Source organism: Rhea pennata, chromosome 1, assembly GCF_028389875.1.
Source record: "Rhea pennata isolate bPtePen1 chromosome 1, bPtePen1.pri, whole genome shotgun sequence".
Classification (NCBI taxonomy): Eukaryota; Metazoa; Chordata; class Aves; order Rheiformes; family Rheidae; genus Rhea; species Rhea pennata.
In genome coordinates, this window is record NC_084663.1 from 62,690,990 (window position 1) to 62,706,117 (window position 15,128).

The 15,128-nt window shown below is 38.6% G+C and overlaps 1 protein-coding gene across 1 annotated transcript in view; it reads left to right on the forward strand.

Annotated features, from left to right (window-relative positions):
* Positions 1 to 2,208: 2,208 nt before the first annotated feature.
* Positions 2,209 to 15,128, forward strand: part of KIAA1549 (KIAA1549 ortholog) — an 81,631-nt gene continuing 68,711 nt past the window's right edge. The window contains exons 1-4 of the mRNA XM_062598793.1: positions 2,209 to 2,251; positions 3,381 to 6,110; positions 7,608 to 7,696; positions 13,647 to 13,824. Of these exons, the coding sequence (XP_062454777.1) occupies positions 2,209 to 2,251; positions 3,381 to 6,110; positions 7,608 to 7,696; positions 13,647 to 13,824 (3,040 nt within the window). The remainder of the gene's footprint in view (positions 2,252 to 3,380; positions 6,111 to 7,607; positions 7,697 to 13,646; positions 13,825 to 15,128) is intronic.

Sequence of the window (15,128 nt, forward strand, 5' to 3'; positions counted from 1 at the left end):
GTGGCTCCCGTAGCAATGCCATGTTTATCATGTTTATTTTGTTGAGGGTGTCTAACGCATCTGTCTTGCTCTGTTACTGGTATAAAGAAATGCAATGTGAAATCATAAAGATGAGCAATGAGAAATACATCTATTAATATGTTTGTCTGTAATTTGGAATTCATTTTAAGCAAGTGCTCAGCATACGAAATGTGACAAAGATGGACAATGTTTTATAGGATCAGCTAAAAGGAGTTCTGACATGCCTTTATACACTACATGCATATATATGAAGAGAAGTGATTCATTTTGACAGTGTTCCTTCTGTAGTCTTGTAATTTTTTTTCCATTAACTAACTCCCTGCTTACTCAAAATGTACCCCCCCAAAAGTCTGAAAACCTAAGTTAAATGAAGGAACAAAGTCAGAGAAACTTTTAAGGATAAGGAAACAGAACTTTTTGCTGATACCACAGGGGGCTGCTGTCACCAGCACGTGCTCAGGGCCCATGGTTAGGTTCCGTGGTTGTTGGAAGCTGCTTCTTCTGCAAGCTTTTAAATGCAGATGAAACTCATGATTCCAGTATGCTGCACTATGCTGTGTTCGAATGGCGAATCTCTGAGGAGGAAGTCAAGGACATAGCTATGTCTTGCACAGATTTTACAAGGAGTGTACAACAATTATTTTTATTACTATTTTTTCCTTGAGAATGTTATAAGGCTTTTGTCGTTACCCCATAACTAAGTACCATAAAGTTGGCTACACTCACTTTGAGTTTTGGGAGGAAAAGAAGATTGAGACTACTTAAAAGAATATTACCTGTTACACTGCAAAACACTTGTGCTTTGGATCCATAAAGTATAGTATAGTATCACAGTGCGCATGTTTGATTAGTGGTGATGAGTGGTATTAACTCTATGTGTTAATTCTTATCTTTAATTGTGCTTTTCAAATCATCAGATCCAAAACATATCAAATCAATATATCAGTGTTTGAAAAATTGCATCGGGGAATTTAGTAGGCAGATCAAGAAGGAGGGGATAATTACAGCAATATATCATTTTTGGGAAGTGGTGTTAGACAGCCAACAGTGTGCAACAGATAAGTGAACTGCTGTGAAGGTCTCCCATGGGTTACTGAGTTTGCGGCATCCTCTAGAAGGTTACAAATGTAGCTACAGTTGAGCACTTTATACTGTGTGTTACCATTTTTACTTTAATTTATTCCTTCATTGTGTGCCTGCGTGGGTTCCCCTTTACCTCCTCCTCCCCACCTTTCTTAATGCATATTGTCAGTAAGCTCTAGTAACACTACAAGGACACTCCTGTATGAAAGCAATAATATTGGGAAAACAGGATGATCAGGTGGGATAGCTGATTTAAGGATGAAGGCCTTATGCATATCCTAGCAAAATGTCCTGGAGCAATTTTCTGTGATTTCCTTCAGTATTCAGCTCCGAAGGCTAAAAATGCAGTCTTGGCACTTTAGTAAAATACTCAAGCAATAATATACGGTGTTTCTCTGCGAACACATCCATGGTTGGAAAAGATTATATACAAATCTTCACAGTAACCCACGAAAGCTTTTGTGAGAAGGGAAGGATTATAGTCAATGAATGCAAATGATATTCATATATGATTTTTTGCAAGCATCTTGATTAAAATATAGGGTGAATTTTTAGCTTTTCTCTTTGTGCCTGAAGCCAGCTATTACTACTGAAATTCTGTAAATTGGAACCGTGAAGTTTTGTTATAGGTGGCCCATAAAACTAAGCGCTCTTGCTGTGGGTTGTGAGTGAAGATGGCAGTTATGGAATGAAGCAATCTGCCACTGACTGTTTAAAGGCCAGACATGAAGCGAATGGCAGGCAATATAAATGCAGCTATTGGACATTTTTCTTCTTAGCAAATTCTTGCCATTTACATCTGAACCACACTGCGTCTGACGTGAAGGCAGCCCCTGTTCATCTCTTGTAAGTGGCATAAATGCCACTCATTGCAGATACTGGCAGGAGCTCATCCTTGAAACAGAGCAGAAAAATGCTGCCTAGAGTTTGTGTTTGTGGAACAGTTTGATGACTCAAAGATCGACTCTAAAACTAGAGTGAAGGTGGAGGGCAACCCTAAGCAGCAACCAGCATGCTGGCTGCATGCAGCAGCCTGCACTTCCAGAGCATGAGCTCTGATACCAAAATATTGCCCAGTTGCATCAGCAGTTAGTGATTTGGACCATGAAGGATCTCAGAGTCATCATTAAGATCTCTGATGAGAGATGTAAGAGAACTCATGTTTAAACAGCAAAGGAGAGAGTGGATACATTGGGAAGAAAGTAACGTGGACCATGATTTCAGTGTTTTAGTGTGACTAAAAGTTCTAGTAGGGTTGTGGGTTTTCTTGTAGTTTTAACAAGGTAACTGCAAGTCAGAGATAGGAATAAGCAAATATAATTCTGCTGTAGACACCTTTTTCTGGGGATCAAATGAAGCAGTCTCTCAGGTCAGCAAACGTGTCTGGAGGCTGGCAGTAGGCTGTAGAAAGGGCATGATGGCTATCTACTATTTTTTAGGTAGGTGGCAAGAAATGGCAGGAAAGAGCTATGAATTTTGGGACACTAAAAGCGAATGAAGGCTATTCTTGCAAATACTGTTTGCCACTTGAAAAAACAGTGCTACTGTATTAGATAGAAGCCTTTGTATTTCAATGCCTGAACAATATATTGCTAATGAATTCTTGATGCTGTCCTTTTTCTGTCAATATATGTTCAAAAGTGTTTGTGTGTTTAATGGTGGCGAGTAGATTTTTTGGGAGGTGGGGGTGGAAGGACTCCTGCCTGGTGTCTGTGGTGTAACAGGACAATACCGTGTCTGCTGCTTAGCTACAGTGAGCACTGTGCTGATCTGCTAGTGAGCCTAGTGTTAAGAAATATTAAAACTGCAGGACATGAAGTGGTACTAATGGAAAGCGTAGGATCTAAATTGGATTCATAAAGATATGCAAAACATTTCTCAGCAGCAGCAGTACCTCGGTGCTCTTTTTGGTTTGTGTACTGTGCGGGATTGCTAGCTCACCTGTGCTGTAGCCTTGTGCGGGTAAGAGGGAGCTGCTTTCTATCCTCTGGGGGCTAGTGACACAGCTGCTCTGCAGGGAGGAGTAGGTGCGAATTAAGAAGAGTAGAGTTGTTCTACTCATTTCCCAAGGAACGAATTTTCACAGGGAAAACTATTATTTGTATTGACTTGCTCAAGGAGATTGTTCAAGTACGGAGAGGTTTTGTCTCAACCTTTAAATTCTGGGCATATCTCTCCAGAAATGTGGTTTGTAATGTTTGCTGATTCCACTTGTACTGCTTGTGCTAATCCGTTACTTCTTTTTTCTCTCTCTCTTTCTCTCCCTCTCTGTTTAGATGAGATATCCTTGGAGCAGCAAAATTTTTCCTTTTTCTCAGTGGGCTCAAAGGTGCACCAAAGCATATCGAGCAGCAGGACATATATGGCCTTAGCAAAAAGTACTTTGGAGTCCCAAGAAAATATTTTTCTTCGAACAGTTTTATCATCAGTTACCACTCCCCTTGATGTGACTTCATTTAATCAAGAAGAAACGGTCAGGAGTTCCGAAGGGAGAAATGGACCCTTGGTGCATGTCTCTGTAACCAGCAATGAAGCGTTTTTAAGTGACGATGAATTTGTTAGCTCATTTCCAAAGGCACAGTGGACTCCTCCACTAAAGTCTTTTGCGGTTTTAACAGATCATCACTCAGTTAATACAACAGAGCCACCAAAAGAAACATTAGAAACTGTGTTGCTAACACCTTCGTTATCTGTCTTTTCTTCACCATATGACACGAAAACAGCACAGCAAAAGACCCTATTAAGTGCTGTCCTTGAAGACAGTAACACTCTTACAAAATTACAACCTTTTTTACCAGATGATAGTGAAATTTTAACTGCAAGCAGAGACTTGCTATTGTATCCTCCAGATACAGATATTTATTTCACTTCCATGCCTTCAGAAGATACAGCTGCAGTGTGGGAAAACGTAAACAGAAGTTTAGCATCTCTGCCTTTTGGGGCCACTTCAGATGAGTCGTCTATTCTTCTTGGACCGCTGGATAAAACCAATCATATTACATCACATGCTACAGCACAAAATATAGACCCATATAGTGACTTTTATGCCAATGTGAATCGTGTGGCCATAGAAGCTGTCAGCCGAAGGACCTATCCTGCTTCAGACATTCCCTGGCCCCTACCTGTTTCTGTAAGCAGTACTGAGACTGCTTTGCTTCCACTTAGTCTTCCATTTGCATCTCTCCTGGCTCACTCACCTGCCATTTTCAGTGACTCTAATATGATTCTTAATGGCAACTTGTTTACACACAAATTCTCCAGTACAGCGCCAAATTTGCCTATTGGTTCAGAAATACTGAGTCAATCTGAGCTTTTCAGCGAGCTCGCAAGCCCAGTGCCTTTCACTAGACCATCCATGTCTTGTTTGTATTGTGACTCAGTTTCACTTCTGCTGGAACCAGGCTTTTCTGTAGAGCATGATGTGGGCTCAGGTGATTATGTTGAAACTTTGACAGTGAAAGCTTCTGAAGTAAAAGACATGACTCCATTTACAACTGTAATTGCGGATATGTATGAATTAGAGGAGCCTACACGTGAAATTTTTGATACTTCTTTTCCGTCAAGACCTGTTGCTTCGTTTTCTTCAAGATTCGCAGAAATCTCCGAGTCAACCATGTTTTTATTAAGCACTATGGATGCTACCCTTAACAGTAAAATGCCTACAACAATTTTTCCTTCCTTCAGTCAATTCTCTGGAGGAATGGCATTGAATATCTCTTCTGTATGGTTTTCCCTCCCTGTTATGGAAACTGTTTCGTTAACACCGAGCATTAGTGTAGACCTTGCTGATATGACCAGTGTTCTCTTTGAATCTTCCTTCACCTTGAGTGAGCCAGTACCATCATTTGCAATCAGTCATACAAGTTTACTGGAGTCACCGGAATTCATGCCATCAGAATCTTTATTTTTGCTTGACAAGACATTGGCAAGAGAAGAATCACCTGTAAATATTACAGATTTTCCATCCAGTCTTTTATACACACCAATTCTTTTTGAATCTAGCTACTTGTCTTCATTATCATCAGTCGTACTAACTTCTTACTCTCTCATGCTGAGTGATTTATCAGCACTCTTACCTCAGACCTTATTGACTGGGACATCAGTACTTTCTGCGGATGTTTCCAGTTGGGACTCAGCTACCCCTGTCAGCACAGATGCTGAGGCTTCTCAGTTCCCTGTCTGGCAAACGTCATACTTCTATTCAAATGCATCCTCTATTCCAGGGGCATATGTTTCTGAAATAATGCCATCATCAAATTTTCATTCAGACTCATCTACATTTTCGGAAGCAACGTCAGTATTGCTAATGGATTCTGAAGTTCTGTTTACCTCAGCTTTTACAGGGGCTACCTCTGCGTTAGAGTCTTCACTCTTCTCTTTTCAGCCAGTGGTTCCTACCCGGGTGCTGTCCATAGCCGACACTGAGGCTGTTACCAGCAACATCTTGCTCAATGAAACAAATGTGGTCTTGTTTACTACCTTTCTGACAACTCCTGTCTTAAATGTATCTTCATCTCTACTATCAACTGTTTTATCTTCTGATGAGGATACTGGTGCTACAGTTAACCCCACGTTGCTTTTAACATCTTACACCAAGGTCAGTGCTAGCACTGCACTTCCTACCGCAAATCCTGACAATCTCACCTCACAAAGCGACGTGAGCGGTGTTGTTTCCTCTCCTGCAGAATCTGTGTCTGTGACCGCATCATTTGTCCCTACACAATTCCCTCCATCCTTGAACGCTCCCACTGGATATGATGTTCCTCTGAGAACTGGTGTAGCTGATGGTACTGATACAACAACTGCTGTCCCCACGACCACTGCTGTTAGTACTGTGGGCAGCCATGGCACGACGACCACAGAAAGCAGCCCAAATACCTTCTCCTCCACTCCCCTGGCGGCTACTACTCCGTCTGAAGCTGTATTTGTAACCCCTGCCGTGACCACTACGAGGCTGCCATACGTCTGCGACATCACAGTTCCCGATACTTACTTAGTCACCGCTGGTAAGATATTTCTAACATTTTTATTTCATTTTTCAGAAACCATTGTAACGTGATCGCTTAGTTAAATTACAAGTGTTAAATTAGCTAAGTAACCATTTCAAAGGAATATGGTGCAAGTTTACACAAACAACAATAAAGCTGTTGGCTTATCATTTCCTGTTGCAAATAATAGAATTCACTTGAATAAAGTCCATTGTGACAGTGAATTACATATACGTTACACTGCACAATGAATGAAATAGTGTTTTAAAATTGCTTTTACATACATAATAGCAAGCTGTATTTGAGGTTGCTTTATCACTTGGTTTCTTGAAAATGAAAGTTATTCTCACAGTCCTGTTCTGCTAAATTGTTAAATTTCCTGCCTGAATAAGTTTCTCTTTCTATTGCTGTTGTTCATAAGAAAAAGCCTACATTTAAGGAAATGTTGTAATATGAATCAGGAAATCTGGTTTCCAAAAATTTGTTTTTGTTTTTGTTAGCATTTTTATCACTTTACCGTACTAGCATGCATTTGTACTTTCACTCCTTCCATGTTGCTTGGATTTGGTGTGGTTATAACCAGAAAAGCGACTGCTGTATGCTTCAAAATGAATTGTCTTTTAGCATCAGTGTTTGATTTTTTGGTGTTTTCTTGTCTCTTCCTAGTTTATTAACAAAACAGTAGCAGAGAACAAATATAGGGCAGCTATAGAGGTGCTATATATTCTAGGCAGTCAACACATTTTGCCTTTAAGTTTGTACTTGTAATGAGTAAATGTAATATATGAAGCAGAATGAACATAATTTCCTCCTCCAGGTAGGAGGGTGAGCTAAGTATGATGATGAGGAGAAAGATTTTTTTTGACTTGTAATTTGAGAAGTTTTGTAGGTAAGTTACTGATTAAAAATAAATGGAGAATGACAACATGGTGTTTTTCAATTGTTTCCTCAACCATGGTCACAGTCTGAAGTTTGATTGTAGCAGATGTAATATCCGTAAGGGTGGGGATTTTTTAAAGCAGTTTCTTGCTCAGTGGGTATCTCAGTAATCAATGTCACATTTGTTTACTTTTTATTTAAGAGAAAAGTAGATGCATTTTTTCTGTGGCTTTTTTCTGACCTCATCTGCATTCCGTGCTTTGCCTACAAAACATTAACTGTGTTATGACAGCAGACTCATTGTGGTGCACGGACCAGACTGAATGTGGTATGACTTTCAGATCCTTTTTAAATGCCTCAGTGGCTCTTAAGAAAATTCTCTTACTAGAATAGTAAGGAAGCTAGATATGGAAAAAAACACGGAAAATAAACGTGGAGCTCCTTGAATTTTATTTAACATCACTTTTTAGGGTGCAGTCACACCTTCCCCTGTTTCCTTGTCCACTGTCGTATGTGTTTGACACGGTTGATCTCGTTGCCTGCTTTTTCATGCATTACACAATTGAAAGTGCAACTTTGAACCAAGGCCCCAGAGATGAAGCTAAAATGTATTTACTGACTGGCATTAATTTCCAGTGCTGGCCCGAAGAGCTGTTCTACAAAATGTCAGTGAATCCATCAGAGAAGTGCTCAGAATTCAATTCAGGCGTTCAGTAGAGCTGGAGGTAAGTGGTATGAAGCATGTGTAAGTATTCTTTGATCAGTATAATACAGCAGTGCTTTTAGTTTGCAGGATAAAATGATGGTTTAGAGACAACCCATGTGATACTAAATCATAGAGAGGTTTATTCTAACTTAAATCTATTAGCCATGTTTTATTTCTTTTAATGTGACCATAACACTAGCTTTTTACTTTCAGAAGGTAATTATTTTCTAGGGCACACCTTCTTCTTCCTGACATAGGTGACCAAGCACTGCCCTGCCTCTACTCCTTACCTGCTTTATTGACTGGTGAAGCGAAACTGAACTGGAAAGCTTTCACCCTTCTGAAGTATCTGCTGAAGTTCTCTTGCCCCTGCTAGCTGATTATAGGGTTAGCCCTTTAGACGAAACAAAACCTTCTCCACAGCCCTAAGCTATTTTATCTTGTAAGTGAGGTCATCAACACTGCAGGGTAAGTGGTTGAATCCTAAATGCAGGATTTGGCAGATGGAAAAAGAAAGGAAAAAGAATTCATGTGTGCAATGATCAGATGTTATTTTTAAGCCCTTCACATAGTCAGTACCTGGTTCTCTGTGAGGTTCCATTTTTTACTTTTTCTGAAACTACGATTTTATTTTCAATATTTCAGGTAAACTCAGGTTGCTGTTTGAATGTTGAACGTAACCCCAAGCACAGCCTCTCATACCATGGCAGCAGTGGCACCTTTAACTTCCGCTTGCTGGTCCGTGCAGGGGAGTGATCCTTTGGCAGCTCCTGCAAGAGTCACTGCATGTAATAATTAAACTCTTGTTTAACTGTTCCATTGTAGCAGCATCGGGCGGCTGCTCTTGTTTTAGACTGCTGCTCAGTCCGGGTAAGAGCTTTATGAATCTCTGCCAAACTTCAGCCACAGTGTTTAGCCATTTTCCCCAAGCAGTGGTATTTGTACTTCTGACTCTGGATTTCTGGTGATTGCTGTTAACACTAGGCAGGCTTTGTTGATAGTATCAGACTACTACTCTTGATGTGTTTGAGTAGCTATCTGCACTTTTACTGTTCTGTTTGAATGATTTCCTCCTTTCCTCCAAAATAGTGGATGGTTCAAAGAATAGCCACTTTGGTATTGGTTTCTGATCTTTTATATATAAATAAATTTTATTTATTTTATTTATATTTATAAATGATAGATAAATTTTGTTTATATATTTGAGGATAAATGCTTTTTCAGTGAATCAGAAGAACAAACAAGGTAGAAAGTGAAGAATAAACAAGGTAGAAAGTGAATTAGCCCCTTTTACTCACTTCAGACAAAACTAATTGAGAAGCTGGAGTCCAGGATTAATAGAAAAACAGGGGGAAGAATTTCCTTCCTTACTCAATAGTCTCTAGTCAATTATTGGAACCCACCACATTGCTCTTATTCCTCCTCTTCTGTGCAGTGTTATTTTACAAGCTGCCACTGTAGGTTATGTTTGCTTTAGGTTCCTTTATCAATTCTTGCCCATAAACTTTTTATTTTTTTGAATAAAAAATATATACCTTCTGGATTGTGAGTTACATCTTCAGATTGTGCAAACTGACATAGTCAAGTTGAAGTCGTAAGTTTATGATGATGAAACTACACTGATTATCAATGGCCTTATAATATATGTTCATCAGTAATATGGTAGTGCTTACTGGCTTAGTAGTAGCAGCAATAAGACGAAATGTATTGCCAAATATTTGGAGGTTGAATGGAGCAAACATTTGATATCCTTCCTTATATATTTCTCTCTAAATTCCTTCCTTTCATGTCCACTGTTGCCTTGCAAAGCTCTCAGTAGGATATATTGGCCCTAAAGCTGCTCAAAGGCAACTGCTTTTATAAATAATGTAGTTAATCCAGGTACATTCTTAGCAAATTCTTTTTTTATCAAAAGGAGAAGAAAAATCTCTGCGGAAGTAGTTCTGTTTATTTAATGGTAGGATGCTGCTATCATATGTGTTCTCTCCTAGTGATGCCTTTGGTATGGAATTTTTTGCACTAAAAATCACTAGCAAATGTCTTCTAACAGTGAAGTACTAGCAAAATGTATTTTAAATAAAGAAGTATATATAGTATTGCCAGGTTTAATGACTAAGTAATGCAACTTTTTAAAGAGAATTCTTATATACTGCTAAACTTACATAAACAGACCTGACTTTTGTTAGTCAACAATACAGAGGAACAGAGGAATGAACATTGCAAGTTATGGTAAAGTAGTGCACTTCTTTAAGCTACATTTTTACTGTCTCCTGCTGCAGTTCCCACATGGTGTTTCCTTGCAGGGATGTAATGCACAGTAAATCAGGAGACAGTCTTGTTAAATTTAACTTAGTAGTAATGTAGACTTTGAAAATACAATCCATGGCAACAGTGGATGTAATTGTTACAATTTTTAAACACAGAGCAAGTTTTGCACTGAAACGAGAATAAAAAATGTGCCCCCCCCAACATTTTCAGTTGAAGCTTAGATCTTCGATTCTTCATTGTTTCAAACATTAACTGTTAAAGCAAAAAAAAAGTGGGGGGAAGGCTTGAATCCTGTTTAATAAAAAAAACTTTTTTCATTCTTTTTTCTAGAAAAATTCTGTACAGCAAACTGAGGATGACCTAAGATTTCAGTGTTCTCTTTCCAGTTGGTCTCACTGTATTGCGTCTGCAGAAGATTAAGGCCCTATTATTTGAACATGGGCAATTTTTGTCAACCTTCTATATAGTGTAAACCTTATGACACTTGCATAAGATCTGTTATACAAAGTTCTGTTGACTTAGCTTTGTCGCACTGGGGTGTGAAAGAGAAATAATGTTGATAGTGCTCTGCTGGCAGGAGGATCCCTGATGCCCATGGGTTCATGCCAACAGAAAAAAGCTTTTCATCAGCCTCATTTGTGGTTTGGAAATTTTATCTTGAAGCATAATGTGTACCTCAGTGTATACACTCGGAAGTATACACTTCATTGCTATGTTTAATTACGGCTTTTAGACCTGTCCTTAGCCTATTAATGTTTCTAATCGAAAGACTGTGAACATCTACCTTGAAAGTAAGGCAAGGTAAGGCAGTTAAAGTAAGGCAGTTAAATACTTTTTTAAAAGATACTACCATGTATACTTGCACCGACTTCTGTAATACTTAGGTGTATAAAAATGGTGTGAGAATGTTCTCTTAAAATCCTAGATCATGTAGAAGCAAAATCTTTGCTTCATTTTTAAAACTAGTCAACCTTTGTATCACATCTTCAGGAAATTAAACGCTTTCTGCAGATTCTTTACAGAGAGTTTTATAAGGTGGAGATGAGGAAATCCATTATTTATGCTTTCTGTCAGATGTTCACACAGCATAATACAGTGGTATGTAGAAATAAAAGCGATTGTATTGTATCATACCAAAAGTGCATCTAATTGAGGATATTTCATCTGACAATAAACAAATGCAAGCACATAAGGAAAAGCATAGGGGACAGAGAAAGCATACAGTGATGTTTTCCCCAAATACTCTTCTAGCGTCTAGTAAATTTTCACTCAAATACTTCCTGTCCTAGAAGCAGTCTGTCTGTCAAGGTAGCTTTGAATGAGATAGGTTGTGCCCTGGAAACAGCAGAGTTGGATTAGCTGTTTCCCTTTCGAGAAGGCATAGCTTAACTTGAGGCAGTATAATAGCTTTCCACTCCATTTAAGGTTACTGCTGCTGCTGTGGGAATGGCTCAGAAGTGCATGGGGTATTTGAGCGCTTCTGCAGCTTTATAGCCCAACGTATTTAGATGGGAAATTTGTTCTTGTTTACTTTAATAAGTGGCACTTTGCATTGTGGTGGTTCAGCAGCTGGTTTGCCAGCACCTAACTGTCATGGTAGTAGAGATGAATCCTCCAAGAGAGGGTTGGATGGGCAGGTGGGTCTGTGAACCACTAGAGCTATGCCAAAAAGAGCTGTTCTCATTCATTCATCAGAGGTCATGAGCTGTGTTTGTCTTTCCTAGATAATTTTCCACATTTCTCTGTGAATTAACTTGTAGAGAGCAGCATGCTAGCATGGCTAGATTATTTCTGGCATCTGAATTAGATTGTTCAGAGCCCTGCAATATCTCAAGCAGAAATAGCTACTGCTTTGAGCCTATAGTGGTTGTACCCTGCAGTTTACTATCCTCCCTCAGCTGCAGTGAATCGCAAAAGGGAAACACGAATATTAGCTGCTGAGACTAAAAAGCCAATGCAAAATTTCAGGGAAGTGTTTGAGATAGACTACTTTCTTTGTGTCTATGGTGCACTGGAGTACAGCTGAGTTGCTTATTAGAGTTGCTTGCATATTAGCTTGCTTTCTTGTCTATAATGCCAAATTGTAGTACATGAATACCTACTGACTACACTGAGCCTCTCTTCCTCTGCATATATTGTTTTAAAAAGCAAATTGTTACTGAGATTTGAAATTCTGATTTGCCTTTTTCTTGCCTTTTAAAGCAATCTCTTTTGCAAGTAATGGACAACTTTCCTTTAGCATGTCTTACCTGTTATATGCTGTTTCCATTTGACAAACTGAAGCTATAGAAATCATTTCATCCTGAGATAAAAGGATAAAATTTCTGGCAAGAGGAACTGAAAAGAGCTGTGCATATTATTCATATCAAATTTGAGTGCTACGAGTCTAAATCCATTTAAAATAAAACCTGGATGCTGCGTATTTCTGTGGACAAAGAAGAAGGAATAATGAGAAACCAGGATTTGTTTTTTTCTGCTACTTGATTTCTTTCAGTGAAGATGTTCTTTTTAAAAATGCATTATGTTTTTTGGAGGACAAGAAAGGGCTGCTTGCTGTCTTATCTAAACAGCAATTGCCAATATTTTACAGTGCTGCAGAAATACCAGTAAGGAACATGTGAGTCAGGAGATTTACGTAGCACTATGCTTTTCCATAAGGCTGATCCTAAAGTTGAAGATATCTAAGATATCATTTCACCAGAGCAAAGCTTGCAAGATGCTAGTGCCTTTGCATCTAAGAGGTGCAGATTTACTAGAACCTCTGTGACTCTGATATAGACTGATTTTTTGTGACATTGCTGTGTTGGACATCTCAAGGTATTGTAGTGCCACTGCTTGGGCAGACAGAGCAAACGAAGAGAGTTTTTTTAAAAAAAAAAAAAAAAAAAAAAGCTGGGGAAATGGGTGATATTGAGAGGCCCTCTTAGGCAGAGAAGACATTGTGATGTGTTCAAATAAATAAAAGCTTTCACTTTGTTTTTATTTAGGTGACAGAATAATGGTGTATAAAACTGTCTTTGTGAAACCTCGGTTTATATTTAACTTTCAATTTTATTTCTTTTACACAATGACTAAAGCTCTTTAAGATTTCTAAGATTGCTCAAAGTCAGGAGATAGATAAATTGGAAGAAGAAAATTGTAATTGCAGTAATGGTGCTGTAATGAGCAAATGGGGAGAGACTTTCTGCAAAAGAAAAAGTGTGCTTGTGTGTAAAAAATATACACGTAAAACACAGGCTATGTGTACTCTGCTTCTTGCGTATCGAATGTGTATGCTATGGGATGTATGTGCTGTGCAGTGTGTTTGATATGCAGAAGCTACGCAGGTAATTCAGTGATTAGCCAGCAATTTGTTTGGAAACTGTTATGCAGTCAGGGGAATGCAGACGAGGTGGAGTGGTACTCATACTAGGCTACGGTACGTTAATTCATGGTTTGTTGAGATCAGTGTGTTGTACTGAAGAGATTTTGGTAGGTGAACTTTGCACACAGAGGATGCCATTCTGGCACATGGGAGTAGAGGCTACTGAACATGGCACTATTTTTTTTTCCTTCTACTATCTCTTTGTAAAATAAAGTTTGCATTTTCCTACCTCTGGAGGGTGTGGCTTTGAAACGAGTGGGAGGCTCTAGGTCTAAAGTATGTTTGCCAAATTTCATGTCGACAAAATCTTCTTTTTTCTTTCCTTTTTTTTTTTTAGGTTTATAAAATATCCCCCAAATTTGCTTTCTTGGTGACATCAGGTCCTTTTGTTTACACGGCAGTGGCAGTCATAAATGTGCTTATGAACAGCAGTCTTCTTCATGGTCAGGCCCCCCTGATCCTCTCACTGCATCCTTCTTTCACAGTGCCGGATAATAGATTCCAAGTTCAGACAGGTGAGTTGCTCCTAACACTAAGAGGAGGAGATGCAACTTCTCACTGGTTCATACTTCTTTACTTGTGGATGGTCTTGTGATTAATAAGTACGCAAGCTTGAGTCAAAAACCTTGTATTCTACTGCTGTGAGTCTGAATTCATGCTTATTAATAAAATACTTGTCAAATCTGTGGTTGAGAAAGATTATACATTCTAAACAGTTAACTCCATAGTTTCACTAGTTCCAGGAATTTTTCCTAGAAAAGTATTCTCTGTCTTGCTTATTTTAATTAATATTTCACTACTGGAGTGAGTGAAGGGAGTTGGCATTCTTTGTCCTGCTTTAAGCAGTAGCCCTGCTCTTATGTTTCAAAATGTGCTTATTTTTAGTTGCTCCTTGCCTGTTAATACCCTGTTCTGCACTTATTTTATAACATTTTGTAAAAGATGAGAAGAAGAGAAAAACTTCTGTGTATGAAGCATTTGTCATAAAAAATCAGTTTAGCCACGTTTTTAATACCTGACTCAAGTTTCAAATTGTCTTTACCTTAAATGCTACTTTTTCAAATTCTTCTGATGTGGGAGAATTGTTGAGCAAGGGGATTGCCCATATAGAATTCAGCTTTCCATGGCTACTCTATGGCAGTAGTTAAAGTCCATGACTGCTAATAATCTAAACTAACATACTAACCATGAAATAATTTTTGAGAGCTAGTGGTATCATCTGAAATCTTCTTCAGCTAGTATTTGCATAATGAAAACATTAACCTGGCTAGGTGACTTAGAGTAATCAGGTAGTGACAGGGATTGAGTAAATAGGGAGTACATGAGCAGAGATTGCATGAATTTCCAACATAGGTGCTTATTTTCCATGTATGCTTCATGTGCTGTGTTAACATCTGTACTGTAAAACCTAATTTCTCTGTGCCAGCGTGATGTCTTTCTCCACTGCTTAACATGGTTATAGAAATAGATGGCAGATGCATTTCCTGGTCTTGATGTTTACTAGCCTCTGTAACCTAATGATGTCATTCATTTGCTTAAGAACACATTATCAGGAAATCTGCAGACGTGTATATAGTTACAAGTGTGTGTGCCTGCGCACGTGTGCACTGTCTTTTCTCACTCCCTTTTTCTCTCTCTCTCACTCACTCACATGTGTGCACACCAATGCATGTACAAGTGAGTAAGATTTTAAAGTATATCTATATAGTTTTAAAAGTGTACATGATAATGAGGAATTTGAAAGTGTTGAACTGACATTAGTGTGTGTTAATGGACAAAATATGCAGTCTTTTAGCCAGGTTAGGTATTAAATTTCAGT